The sequence below is a fragment of the Arachis duranensis genome, chromosome 9 (genome assembly GCF_000817695.3).
Source record: "Arachis duranensis cultivar V14167 chromosome 9, aradu.V14167.gnm2.J7QH, whole genome shotgun sequence".
Classification (NCBI taxonomy): domain Eukaryota; kingdom Viridiplantae; phylum Streptophyta; class Magnoliopsida; order Fabales; family Fabaceae; genus Arachis; species Arachis duranensis.
The window spans coordinates 87,351,902-87,364,964 of NC_029780.3; the positions used below are offsets into that span (position 1 = coordinate 87,351,902).

The 13,063-nt window shown below is 33.8% G+C and overlaps 1 protein-coding gene across 2 annotated transcripts; it reads left to right on the top strand.

Moving 5' to 3' along the window:
* Window positions 1–402: 402 nt before the first annotated feature.
* On the top strand, window positions 403–12,661 carry LOC107466125 (uncharacterized). 2 transcript variants are annotated; one of them, XM_016085104.3, is made up of 7 exons: window positions 403–769; window positions 5,648–5,685; window positions 8,098–8,185; window positions 8,285–8,380; window positions 9,155–9,258; window positions 9,358–9,494; window positions 12,328–12,661. In XM_016085104.3, the coding sequence occupies exons 3-7, from the start codon at window positions 8,126–8,128 to the stop codon at window positions 12,408–12,410; spliced, it is 480 nt and encodes a 159-aa protein (XP_015940590.1). In that variant the 5' UTR covers window positions 403–769; window positions 5,648–5,685; window positions 8,098–8,125; the 3' UTR covers window positions 12,411–12,661. The 2 variants fall into 2 exon arrangements, with proteins under 2 accessions (XP_015940590.1, XP_015940589.1); XM_016085103.3 differs by lacking the exon at window positions 5,648–5,685.
* Window positions 12,662–13,063: the final 402 nt, after the last annotated feature.

A 13,063-nucleotide genomic window follows, 5' to 3' on the forward strand; every position in this document is an offset into this window, starting at 1 on the left:
TCAACGAAAAATCACCAAATTTTAAGGATAATAATATCTCATTTTACTAATTATGCTTGTAAAAAATTGCATCAAAATTCAATCTCTAATGTATTTTTTGAGAATATATATTTACTATTGGGTATTGTTGTGTTTTTAAATTATTTGAAGATATTTTTGTTCATAGTAAAATTCGAGAGTATTTTTGTCGGCGTTTAAATAATTCGAGGGCATTTTTGATAGTTAACCTTTTAATATAAATAATTCGAGGACATTTTTAGTGGTTTGAACCGGCCAAATCTAATAAAAACCGGTGAACCGGTGGATTTTATTTAACCCGAACCGGTTTGAACTTTTTTTTTCCTTCACTTGAAACCACGTCATTTCGATTAAAATTAAAAAAAAAAACAAAAACTAAACTAAGCTGAAGAAAGAGAAACCCTAGCTCGAGCCTCCATTCCCCTTTCCCTGTTTCCCATACCCATTCCCTTTTGGCCGTGAGAGAGTACCTGAGAGCTGAGAGCCTGAGAGTCTGAGAGAGTGTGAGAGAGTGTGAGAGAGTGAGAGAGACCCGTTCAGCCAGCGCCACCTCACTCGGCTCACCGTGCTCGCAGGAGGCAACCGCACCGCCCGCCACAGCCAGCGCCACCTCCATCGAAGATTCGAACGTCGTCGTTTCCTGTGTCCGTCGCCTCCTGCTACTGCTACTGCTCGTCGCCTCCTGCTATTGCTACTGCTCGTCACCTCCGGTCTCCCTCTTCTCTGCCGGCAGTGCATCAGCCAGAGCCAGGTATGTATTTTTATTTTTTTAAGTTATTCAGGATTTCAAATTTTTAATACTTTAGTACTTTAGTTAGAATTAATTGATTAATGATGTTGCTTTTGTATGTTGATTTCTGTTTGATTTCTGTTAGAATTTAGATTGTTTGATTTTGTACCGCTACTATTGAGATTTAAATAATAGAGAAACAAAAACTAAATAAATCAAATCCTCTTCCAAACTTCGTTCCTTGTTTTTTCTTTTTCTCCCTATCTTCAATTTTGATTTTATTTTATGAGGTGTCTGAATTAGTAGATTCCTTTTGTTCCATGTAAGGATAGAGGAATCAAGGAATCTAGGAATAGATTTTTGGACCCATAGTCCCTATGTTTTCCACAAGAAAGTAATGTAGAAGAAAGAAAAATAGAAAATTAATCAATTGATCCATCAGTTGGCGAGCTCAAAACAATTGGTTGGTCTTGCAAAATGACTTCACCATTCAAGTTTGTGCCTGATGCAGAAACCCCATCAGTTTGATTAGGTGTTTCTTTCTTCTTGTATATTTCAGGCCTTCTAAGTAGGGCAGCCTGGATTGCAACTTTCAATTTATTACCTTTATGCATACCCTTATCCATTTTTGCATCCTCTTCGGACACTCTGATATTCTATTGAACTTCCACTCTCTCAACTTCCAAAGTTATGATCTTTTTCTGATCACCATCCACCCCATGTAACCATGTAAGCTATTGCCCCTATTTCATCACTTCCCTTTAAACGTTACACTTTCCTCTCTCAATTCCCCTATTTTATTTTTCTATTTTTTATTTTCACTTCCATCCACTTCTCTTATCTCTGTTGGATTTTGACGTACTTTCAGTTTCTATCCTTTCTTCTTTGTGAGTTCATTTTGAATTTCTCTTCGTGTGCGCGTACGTGTGATTTTTTCTTTAAATGTTTATTATTATTTTGATTTTTGGGTTGTTGGTAGTGTTTTTTTTTCCTATCGTAATTGTGGAATGCTTGTTAGTGGTTACTTTGTAAGACCAGGTTCTGTGGGTTTGGATTGGGATCTAGGTGGGATCTCTTGGTTTCTGGTTTCTTCTTATTATATATTATTCTCATCTTTGCGTGATTTAGTTTATAATGTTTATGCTGGTTAATATTGGTTTCTGTGGTTTTTTTAATTTGTTTGTTTGTTTTTTTTTTTAATATATATAGATTATCACCTAGGTGGCTTCTTCGTCCGAACAAAAAGGGAAAAAGATTGCATGTGAAATTAGAATAATTGGATCTTAGTAATCAGGAAATTTTAGCTGCACAAATAGCATCTTTGCAGAAAACATATTAGCATGTGTTCTTCTGGTAAATTTTAACTGTTATTGTGAATTTGTTAATTTGCTAATTGTTCTTGTGTTGTTGTTCTGTTGTTCTTCTGTTACTTTTAATTTTTTTGTTTTTGTTGTGATTTTCTGTTCTTGATTTAAGCTGTGATCGAAGGTTCTTTGGTTTTGGTATTCTTCACTTTCCTGTAAGCTTAGCTTTTAATTTTTTGAGCATACATGGATCAAATCATTGTTTTCAGCAATGGTGATTTTTAGATTTTTTTTGGGTTGCTTTGTTTTAAATGTTCCTATTGTTGTTGTGTTTTTGCTGTGATTTAAATGTTCTTTTGATTCTTTTTTTTTTTCGAATGCCCAGTCAGTACTTGGTTGATTGGTTTTGCTCACTGAATGTATTTGATGATAAATTTTAAATGGATAACTCTATTACTGCTTTACTGTCTGTTTCTGTAGTTAAATTTTATTAAAGTTTCTTGAATTTGCACTGCCTATGTTATTGATTCACTGTTCCTTCATTGCTTTTTTTTTTCTTGTTGTTAATCATTGTGATGAGCTTTGTTAAAATTGGGTTGAAAACTACTAATCTTTCTTCATTTTTCACTGTTCTAACTTCTGTTCTTATTAAAAGATTTGCAATTGGAGATCTTTTGATTTATTATATGCTTCATGTTTTCATTGTTCTGTTCTTATGAAGAAAAAATTTGCAATTAGTGATTGTATGATTCATGTTTTGATTTTGTTATATAAACAAAATTCTGTTTTCATTGTTTGGTTGCACTGTCCCTGTTCTTGATCTCCGCCGACTTGCTACCCCTCCTCCGTGTTGGATTCATTATGTTTCAGGCTTTGTTGTGTTTTTGTTTCAGCCTCTGTTGTGTTGTGTGTTTGTTTCGGGCTGTGTTTATTGTGCAACACTATCATGTTTTGTTTTACTTTTTGACTTAGCTATATTAAGACAATATTCTCTATCTTTAACTTGTGCATTGTAATTCAATCGAGCTATTTTTAATGGAAGTATAATTATGTTAATTGTCAACAAATTTGCAGCAAGTTATTGCATATTTTGATGATTAATTACATTTAGTTGGTGATATTTTACATAGAGTTTTAAATTTGAAAGATGATTAGGATGTTTATTTATAATTTATTTATTATTTAATTAGGGAACGGTTTTTCCAGTTGAACCACGGTTAGACCGGTTAGACCAGTAAACCAATGAACCAGTGACTAAAACGTTTGATGACCGATCCGGTTTTTAGAACCTTGCATACAGCCAATAAAATTCTTTTAAAAATATTTTTTTTACAATATACTAAAATTAGATTTGACAGTATCATGCTGGAATAGTTATGCATAGTAAAGTTTTTTGTATACTGTGTAAAAAATAAAAATTCTATAAATATATTGAATCATTTATGATTTTGGTTTTCGCTCAAAGTGCTCTCTCCCTTCTCCATTTTTGCATCCTCTTCAGACATGCTGATATTCCATTGATCTTCCACTCTCTCAACTTCCAAAGTTATGATCTTTTTCTGATCACCATCCACCCCATGTAACCATGTAAGCTATTGCCCCTATCTCATCACTTCCCTCTAAATGTTACACTTTCCTCTCTCAATTCCCCTTTTTTATTTTTTTTATTTTTTATTTTCACTTCCATCCAGTTCTCTTATCTTTGTTGGATTTTGACGTACTTTCAGTTTCTATCCTTTCTTCCCTGTGAGTTAATTTTGAATTTCTCTTCGTGCGCTCGTACGTGTGATTTTTTCTTTAAATGTTTATTATTATTTTGATTTTTGGGCTGGTGGTAGTGTTTTTTTCCTATCGTAATTGTGGAATGCTTGTTAGTGGTTACTTTGTAAGACCAGGTTCAGTGGGTTTGGATTGGGATCTAGGTGGGATCTCTTGGTTTCTGGTTTCTTCTTATTATATATTATTCTCATCTTTGCGTGATTTAGTTATAATGTTTATTCTGGTTAATATTTGTTTCTGTGGTTTTTTTAATTTGTTTGTTTTTTTTAATATATATAGATTATCACCTGGGTGGCTTCCTCGTCCAAACAAAAAGAAAAAAAGATTGCATGTGAAATTAGAATAATTGGATCTTAGTAATTAGGAAATTTTAGCTGCACAAATAACATCTTTGCAGAAAACATATTAGCATGATGATTCCACTTGCATTAGTGTTCTTCTGGTAAATTTTAACTGATATTGTGAATTTGTTAATTTGCTAATTGTTCTTGTGGTGTTGTTCTGCTGTTCTTCTGTTACTTTTAGTTTTTTTGTTTTTGTTGTGATTTTCTGTTCTTGATTTAAGCTGTGATTGAAGGTTCTTTGGTTTTGGTATTCTTCACTTTCGTGTAAGCTTAGCTTTCAATTCTTTGAGCATACACGGATCAAATCATTGTTTTCAGCAATGGTGATTTTTAGATTTTTTTTTTTGGTTGCTTTGTTTTAAACAAGGTTCTGAAAACCTGACCGGACCGGCCGGTTTGACCGGTTTAACCGCGAACCGACAATACAAACGGTTCGGTCCTCCTACAGAAACCGTCTTGAAAAGAACCGGCGAACTGGCCAAAAACTGGCCGGTTGGGCCGAACCGGTGACTGGCCGGTTCTGCATAAACGACGCCGTTTTGTTATAAAAAAAAGAAACCCTTAACCCGACCCGACCCGTGGAGCACCCTGCACCCTGCACCCCAAACCCCCCCTTTCTTTCCCCGAACCCATTCACTGCTGAATCATATTCATCTGAGTGAGAGAAGAGAACAGAGAAGACTGAACCCTAGCCGCCGAACCCTAGCCTGCCACCGCGCCCTCCTTCGTCGCCGCGGTCACCGGTCAACAGCGCAACCGCCAGCCTGGTCGTCAGCCCAAGTAACCCTCCTTCTTCGCCTGGTTCCCTGCCCAAGTAACCCTCCTTCTTCGCCTGGTTCCCTGCCCGTCCCATTGTCTTCATCGTCGCGCGGTGAGTGACTCGTAGCCTGCTCATCTTTGTTCTCTGCCTCTGTGAACTTCGACTTGCCTCTCTGAACTGACTTCCTCTGCTTATCTTTATTCTTTGCCTCTGTGAACTTCTTTGTTAGTAACTTGGTTTGCAGCTCAATTTCTGTTTGTTGGTAACTTGGTTTGCATCTCAATTTCTGTTTGTGGTAACTTGGTTTGCAGCTCAAAATCTGTGTGTTGCTCAATATCTGTTTGTAGTTCAATTTCTGTTTGTAGTTCAATTTCTGTGTGTTGCTCAAATTTCTGTTTTGTAGCTCAAATTTGTTACTATTTTGTACTCTGTCAATGCTGGAAACTTACTCGATTTTTCATATTTGTTGACTGGCTGAATTTCTCAAATTTGTTCTGCATAATTATTAATGTTCATTGTGTAGATAGAATTATTAATGTTTATTGCTGTGGCTGTTTTTAATTTCATATATGTTTTATTAATTTTAGTTATGGAAGATAGTATTAATCAAGAAGCAACTGCTGATAACAATGTTTCTTCTGCTATTTGTTTTCTGAGTTGCTATTTTTCATGTTATTTTTTAATGACTATTTGATTTCTGGTATCTCTGAAGATGTTGATTGCTGGAATCCTGAAATCTTGAAGCAAGAAGTAATGTTTCCAGAACCCGATAGTTATGAGCCAACCATAGAAGGAGCTTTACTAACAAATAATATCTGTTCAATTTTTATTAATGGAACCTGCAGATTTGAGTCTATGGATATCTCTGATTTAGCAGAAATCATATCTTTTCTTTTCACATACCAGAACTCTATTGGAAACAACAATAATCATATTGTACCCTTAAAAATTGTTATTACAATCTGTTGATTGCTTACATGAAGTATCTGTCTCTGGTTGCACATTTACTTTGTGCTTGGGTCTTGTTCAAAATACCTCGTGTTCAAGAAATGAGTTCAAACAATTGGTAGCTCAGATGCTAATGGTCATATCTGACTTGGTGCGAGAAAACAATGTTTATTTAATTTAGTGTCATCACTGCCTTGCTAATGCTAATGCTAATGCTTGGTTACTGAATGCTCTGTTTTGAACTTTTGATATGTTGTATAATGTACTAATTTTGTTGTTTTTAGTGTTTAATTTAGTGTCATCACTTTCTTACTAATGGTCTGTTTAATTTAGTGTCATCACTGCCTTGCTATTGCTAATGCTTGGTTACTGAATGCTCTGTTTTGAACCTTTGATATGTTGTATAATGTACTAATTTTGCTGTTTTTAGTGTTTAATTTAGTGTCATCACTCATCACTGCCTTGGTAATGCTCTATTTAATTTAGTGTCATCACTTCTTTGCTAATGCTAATGCTTGGTTACTGAATGCTCTGTTTTGAACTTTTGATATGTAGTATAATGTACTGATTTTGCTGTTTTTAGTTTTTAGTTTAGTGTCATCACTGCCTTGCTGAATGATGTTGCTAATGTACTGGTGTTGCTGTTTTAGTGTTTTGATAATGTAGTGGTGTTGCTGTTTTAGTGTTTTATAATGTGTTGCTATTTCATTGTTGCTATTTGATAATATACTGGTGTTGTTGTTTTAGGGTTGCTGATGTACTTTTTGATCTTTTAAGATTTATATTAGACTATAATTATATTTTATGGTGTTTAATTATAATTTATTTATTATTTTATTCTAAAACGGTTTTTCCGGTTGAACCATCGGTTAGATCGGTTGGACCAATGAACCAGTGAACCAGTGACTAAAGCGGTTCGATAATCGGTCCGGTTCTCTGAACCTTGGTTTTAAATGTTCCCATTGTTGTTGTGTTTTTGCTGTGATTTAAATGTTCTTTTGATTCTTTTTTTTCTCCGAATGCCTAGTCAGTACTTGGTTGATTGGTTTTGCTCACTGAATGTATTTGATGATAAATTTTAAATCGATAACTCTATTACTGCTTTACTGTCTGTTTCTGTAGTTAAATTTTATTGAAGTTTCTTGAATTTGCACTGCCTATGTTATTGATTCACTGTTCCTTCATTGCTTTTTTTTGTTGTTGTTAATTATTGTGATGAGCTTTGTTAAAATTGGGTTGAAAACTACTAATCTTTCTTCATTTTTCACTGTTCTAACTTCTGTTCTTATTAAAAGATTTGCAATTGGTGATTTTTTGATTTTTTTTTTTTGGGTTGCTTTGTTTTAAATGTTCCTATTGTTGTGTTTTTGCTGTGATTTAAATGTTCTTTTGATTCTTTTTTTTCCCCGAATGCCCAGTCAGTACTTGGTTGATTGGTTTTGCTCACTGAATGTATTTGATGATAAATTTTAAATCGATAACTCTATTACTGCTTTACTGTCTGTTTCTGTAGTTAAATTTTATTGAAGTTTCTTGAATTTGCACTGCCTATGTTATTGATTCACTGTTCCTTCATTGCTTTTTTAAAATTGTGATGAGCTTTGTTAAAATTGGGTTGAAAACTACTAATCTTTCATCATTTTTCACTGTTCTAACTTCTGTTCTTATTAAAAAATTTGCAATTGGTGATCTTTTGATTTATTATATGCTTCATGTTTTCATTGTTCTGTTCTTATGAAGAAAAAATTTGCAATTTGGGATTGTATGATTCCTGTTTTGATTTTCTTATATAAACAAAATTCTGTTTTCATTATGATTCTGTTTATTCAGTAACTGATTGATGATGTTGATTCTTGGTAGTGTAATATATATAGTTTTAATGGTTGATTGATGTTTTTTTTTCCTGATTATTGGTGTTTATGGTTGTTTTTGTTGCTATGCTATATTGTGCTGTAAACAGAATATGAATATCATTAGCCATTGTATGTTGAAGTTGGTGGTTAATGTGTTTAGGCTATGTTCTGTTTGGGTCCATGGCTGGATAAGGGTCAACAAAATAGATCTGATCAAAATATAGTGCCGGATCAGGGCCAAAGCAAAGCCCATTAACACCATTTGCAATTTCATTGAAATTCTTGTCTTACCTTTTTCTTTTCCACCCAGCTTTGCTTCTTCTTTAATTGAATTTAATTTTGTTTGTTTATTTGTTTTTAGATTTCTGGTTGCAGAGTGCTACATTGAAATGGGTTGGAAAGCTGCAGAGAAACTTATTAGACACTGGAAAATTGTCAGAGGTGACAATGTAATAACAATCCCTGAATCCAACTAAATATTGTTTTGCCTTTTTTACATATTTATGTTATAAATTTCATTTTACATATTCATTTTCTATATGTAACAGGTTATGATTATAAGGGGTAAAGATAAGGGTGAGTCTGGGGTCATTAAACGTGTTATTCGTTCCCAGAATCGTGTTATTGTCGAAGGTAAAAATTTGGTGAGAAAAATAAAACACTCTTCATCCCTAACTATGGTGTGATATTTTTATACACCCCCCTCTCCCGGCGTTTTTCTTGTATTAGAGGTATCTATATTATTTGTCATATTTAGCATGTGATTATGGAAAAAAATTGATACAATAACAATATACAAACCTTTGTCATAAAGATATGGTATGATCTAGAAACCATGCACACCAATTAAGTGATGTGTTGGTCGCAAGGACACCAACATAGCATGACGTATGTGTATCTGTATCTATATTTGACCAAACATGTATTTCTCAATTGGTTCACACTTCAGACATGACTTGGAAATAGTATAAATAGGTTGGGAAATATCAATAAAAATGATATTTTGTAAATTTTCGAATGAACTTAGTTGTAGTAAGTAGTAACACAAGTGACATATGTTAATAATGTCTCTTAAATTTTCTGGCAGAGCCTAGAAAGTTGTATATATTGGTAGATTGATATTTATAAAATCATGAAAATTATATAAATCATATGTGTACGTATCTGTTTATAACAATGTTGTTCTCGTGCTATTTTAAACATTTGGCTTGTCTTGGTTTGTCATGTAAGTATTAGTGCTTTATTGGGTATTTTGTTATAATTTGAATGATTTGGTGTTCATGTGAGTTTATATCTATATTTGCATCAGTAACTACTCTTGTATTTTGTTGAGATTAAGTGAGAATTTTATTAAATGGGTGCACTATGCTTTCTAATTTTTTTTTACTTGAATGATTTGTTTGACGTCCTTTATACAGGTAAAGAAACATATCAAGGCAGGGCCAGGTCATGAAGGGGGGATCTTTACAGTTGAAGCCCCTCTTCATGCCTCCAATGTGCAAGTCATTGACCCAGTTACAGGGTATATGCACTTGTGTTTGAAAATTGAACCAGTGATTGTTGCATCTCCAGGTTTGGAATAATGTTTCACAGTAATTGATTTTCACTTTCACTTGTGCAGGAAGCCTTGCAAGGTTGGGATTAAATATCTTGAAGATGGTACTAAAGTCAGAGTATCCAGAGGAATAGGAACATCTGGGTCCATAATCCCTCGACCTGAGATCCTCAAGATAAGAACTACACCAAGACCCACACAACGTACATATCTAAAACCTTGCCCTTTTTTCCTTGTTTAAGTAGTAGCTGTAGCTTTTCTTTAAAGTTTCCATATATGGTAAGCATATGTTGTTTCTTCTGCCTTTCTAATTATACTCAGGAGTCACTTTTGGAGCTGATCCATCCTCCTTTAATATACACATTTAAAAGATGGCAGTTGACACAAAAATATGCAGATATATAGAATGGAAATTCATATTTGAAAAGAGAGTGGGGGAGTGGTCAATTTAGTTGTCCGACTGATTACGTTGAAGAAATTTTTTTCCTTTATATTTTTGTGATAAAAGAAGAAATATTTTTTATACAAAGGGATTAAGGGAATGATATTACATAGAGGATGGTACATAAGATGTCCTCAACATAGTTACTTAATTTCACTGGTTAGGTGACATACCACGTACTAATTAACAATTAACAATTAACAATTAACAATTAACAATTCATCTACGTATAGGAATGCCATGGATATACTTTCTACATAACATATTTTACATGTGGTGACCTGTTCCTGTATTTGAAAGTATTAGTTTCCTTATAACTATGGTCTTCAATACAGAAAACGAAGCAGGATATTATCCCTTAAATAGACCGTGTTCTTTACACTAGGTAGGTGCAAATCTATCTCACAAGACTTGCTGCCCAAAAGCCTTCTATTAAGAATGCAAGAATTTCACCTCCCAAATACACCAAATAATGGCAGACAGCACATTGCCATAAACATTTGGCTTCCATTCTTCTCCCAAAACCTACAAACTTAATTGATAAAATCTGACCCAAATTTTCAGGATAAACCCAACATTATTGTTGTTGTATCAAATATGTCAGACAATGAGTTCCATAGAAAATTAGCAATAGAACATTGCACAAATATATGTATATTCAATTCCAATTAGCACTAACATATAATATATTGATTAGGGAATAGCCTTCTAATTCTTCAATAGCATACTGTTGGAGTTAATTGAACTAAGAACTCTTGTTTAAATAGAATATTTCATCATTGAGAGAACTTCGGATTCTCATTAATAAGAGTCTTGTTCAAAGAGTGGTCAGGAATTGGAATTATTTCATGTTGAAGAATTTTAGTTGTCCTAACTGTAATTGTGAAGTGCTTAGAAGAAGAATCTTGCTTCCAGAATTTGAGTTAGTTAAAGTAATATACTTGCAGCGAAGCATTCATATCTAAATGCGGAAGCCGAACTAGGAAGCTAGATCATAACACTGTAATTCATTTATCCCAATAATTTTGATTGATCAATTAAAGTTTATTGTGATATTCATTCAGTTAAAAGTTAGGTTAGAGGCAAGGTAATTGATGGGAGTTCTAAACCTGCATTTGGCAACTTCACAGGACAGAAATACAGAAAACCATGAGGGACACAAAATTGTTAAGAGAAGACATAGGTACAAAAGCAAGCAAAATGCCTCTATCCTAGGGCAGGTTTCCTCTGTACTTTCTGCCCAAAATATGGGGACTGTGGGGAAAATATTCTCTATCTTTACTGTCTCGTTGTCTTTATATATGTATCTTGGCAGTTGACATAGCTACCAAAAACAGGGCTAAATGCTCCTGTTACAAGGCCAATCTATTCAGTTACTCGTTAGCTATTCTTCAACCTAGTTTTGTTTGTATCTCTTACTTCCAATGCGGTGCTAAACTTAAAAAATAGTGTTTGGAAACAGGGGGCTGGAACTGAAACTGGGAAATTAAGACTTAGTATTGTGTGTTTGATAGCCAGAGATTGAAACTAAAATTTCAGTCTTGGGACACAATTTCTGTCCCTCCAGAAGGTGGGGGGACACATGGGATTGAAATTTCTAGAGACAGAGATTGAAACTTCAATAACATTTATTTCCCAAAATACCCTCACCTACTTTTCAAATTCCACTATCTCTCTCACTCCAATTTCTCTCGCTCTCTCCATTATTCTACATTCTCTCTCTTCCATTATGCTAAGTGTCAACTATAAGTTCCACTGCCGCCGACGAAGTATTCTTCTCTTTAGTTTTTCCTCTCTTTTTTCCCTTGGCCTTTCATTTATTTATTTGTTTTATGAGAATAGACAGTAGCACACCCAGATAGAGAATAAGAAGCAACACAAAGAAAACCCAAGAAATTCTGGTCACTTTGATAAGCTGAAATTGATTTAAAATTTGTGAGCACCAAAAGCTTTGGGCTATGAATATCATGAGGAATGCGAGCAAATGACCATTTCAATGCATTGCTAATCCCATACTTTGATTGTTTTTGTGATAGAAGAAGAAATTTGATAAGGAAAAGGGGAAAGGAGGAAAGGGTATTTAAGTAATTTTATTTGTTTCAGTTTCTATATTTATATTAAATCAATTAGGATACTGAAACATAACTCAGTCTTGTACACTTTACACCAAATACAATATAGAGACTTAACTTGGTCTTTGTCTCCCACTCTTTCAAATGTAGCCAAAGGGATATATGGATTCATTGGAATAAAAATAATATCATGTCTATACCTTAGACCAATTCCTATTGATTAGGTTTATTTGTATTTGGAAGTAGGAAAAAGGCAAAGTCTTTGTGGCAATGTGTAGTTTACGCCACTATGTGGAGTATTTGGTTGGAGCGCGTTCTGCTTATTTTTAATGACAAATTTTTGGACAATTAGATGTTTGGCATGAATATGGTGTAAAGCCCATGATCTTTACCATGATTTCTCTCGGACCAGATCCAAAAGCTTTTCTTCATTGATATCTCTTGTATTTTTATTTCTGCTATTGTTTCTAGCTATAGTAGAGAGGAATTCTTATCCTATGTTTACGTTTCAATGTTCTGCAGCTGGTCCCAAAGATACTCCAATGGAGCATGTGTTAGAGAAGACTTATGATGCTAAAACAGGGATGGGCATGCCTGATCTTTGAAGGGCTTGGATACCTTGTTCCAAGTTTTTAATTAGGTAGCTGTTTTGGCAATGAATTTGGTTATGGCATTAGTTTTTCACACGTTTCCATTTACCATGCTTTAATATGGATTTGATTAAATTCTCCTAGTATATGTATTTCAATGTGATCGAATCCAGGGTCATCCCATCACTTGTAACTTTTTGTTTACTACTAGTAACTAGTAATGCTAGTAGCAATCATAATATATTAATAAAAAAAATATTTTACAATTTTTATTTGATTGATAATCATTAAAAAAAATGGACGTGATAGGTTTTGGCTAGATTTACTATCAATCCTTACATGAGTATACGTCCATTGAATAAAATTAAATAAGTTTTTATAAAATATTGATAATCTTTGCATTATAAATAAATGTTTTTGTAATCGAGACTATTTTCAAGGTTTTGAAAACTGGTTCGAATTAGTTGGTTGAACTCATAAACCGATGATGACATGTAATTTAATCTAACAAAAAAATTGACCAATCAAAGAACCGTATAAAAATTGGAACATCAGTTGGAAACTGGTGAGTCAAATCGAAAATTGACCGGTTTTTAAATGAATACAGAAAGAGAAGTAGATGAAAAGGAGAAAAGTGAAAAAAAGAATGAGCAGATCTAGATGTAGTT

Excerpts from the sequence above, each read along its gene's own strand:
- LOC107466125 (XM_016085104.3), top strand. The coding sequence starts at position 8,126 with ATGGGTTGGAAAGCTGCAGAGAAACTTATTAGACACTGGAAAATTGTC. Across the intron at positions 8,381-9,154 it reads TTGTCGAAGGTAAAAATTTG|GTAAAGAAACATATCAAGGC; the intron begins GTGAGAAAAATA and ends TCCTTTATACAG. Across the intron at positions 9,259-9,357 it reads GTCATTGACCCAGTTACAGG|GAAGCCTTGCAAGGTTGGGA; the intron begins GTATATGCACTT and ends TCACTTGTGCAG.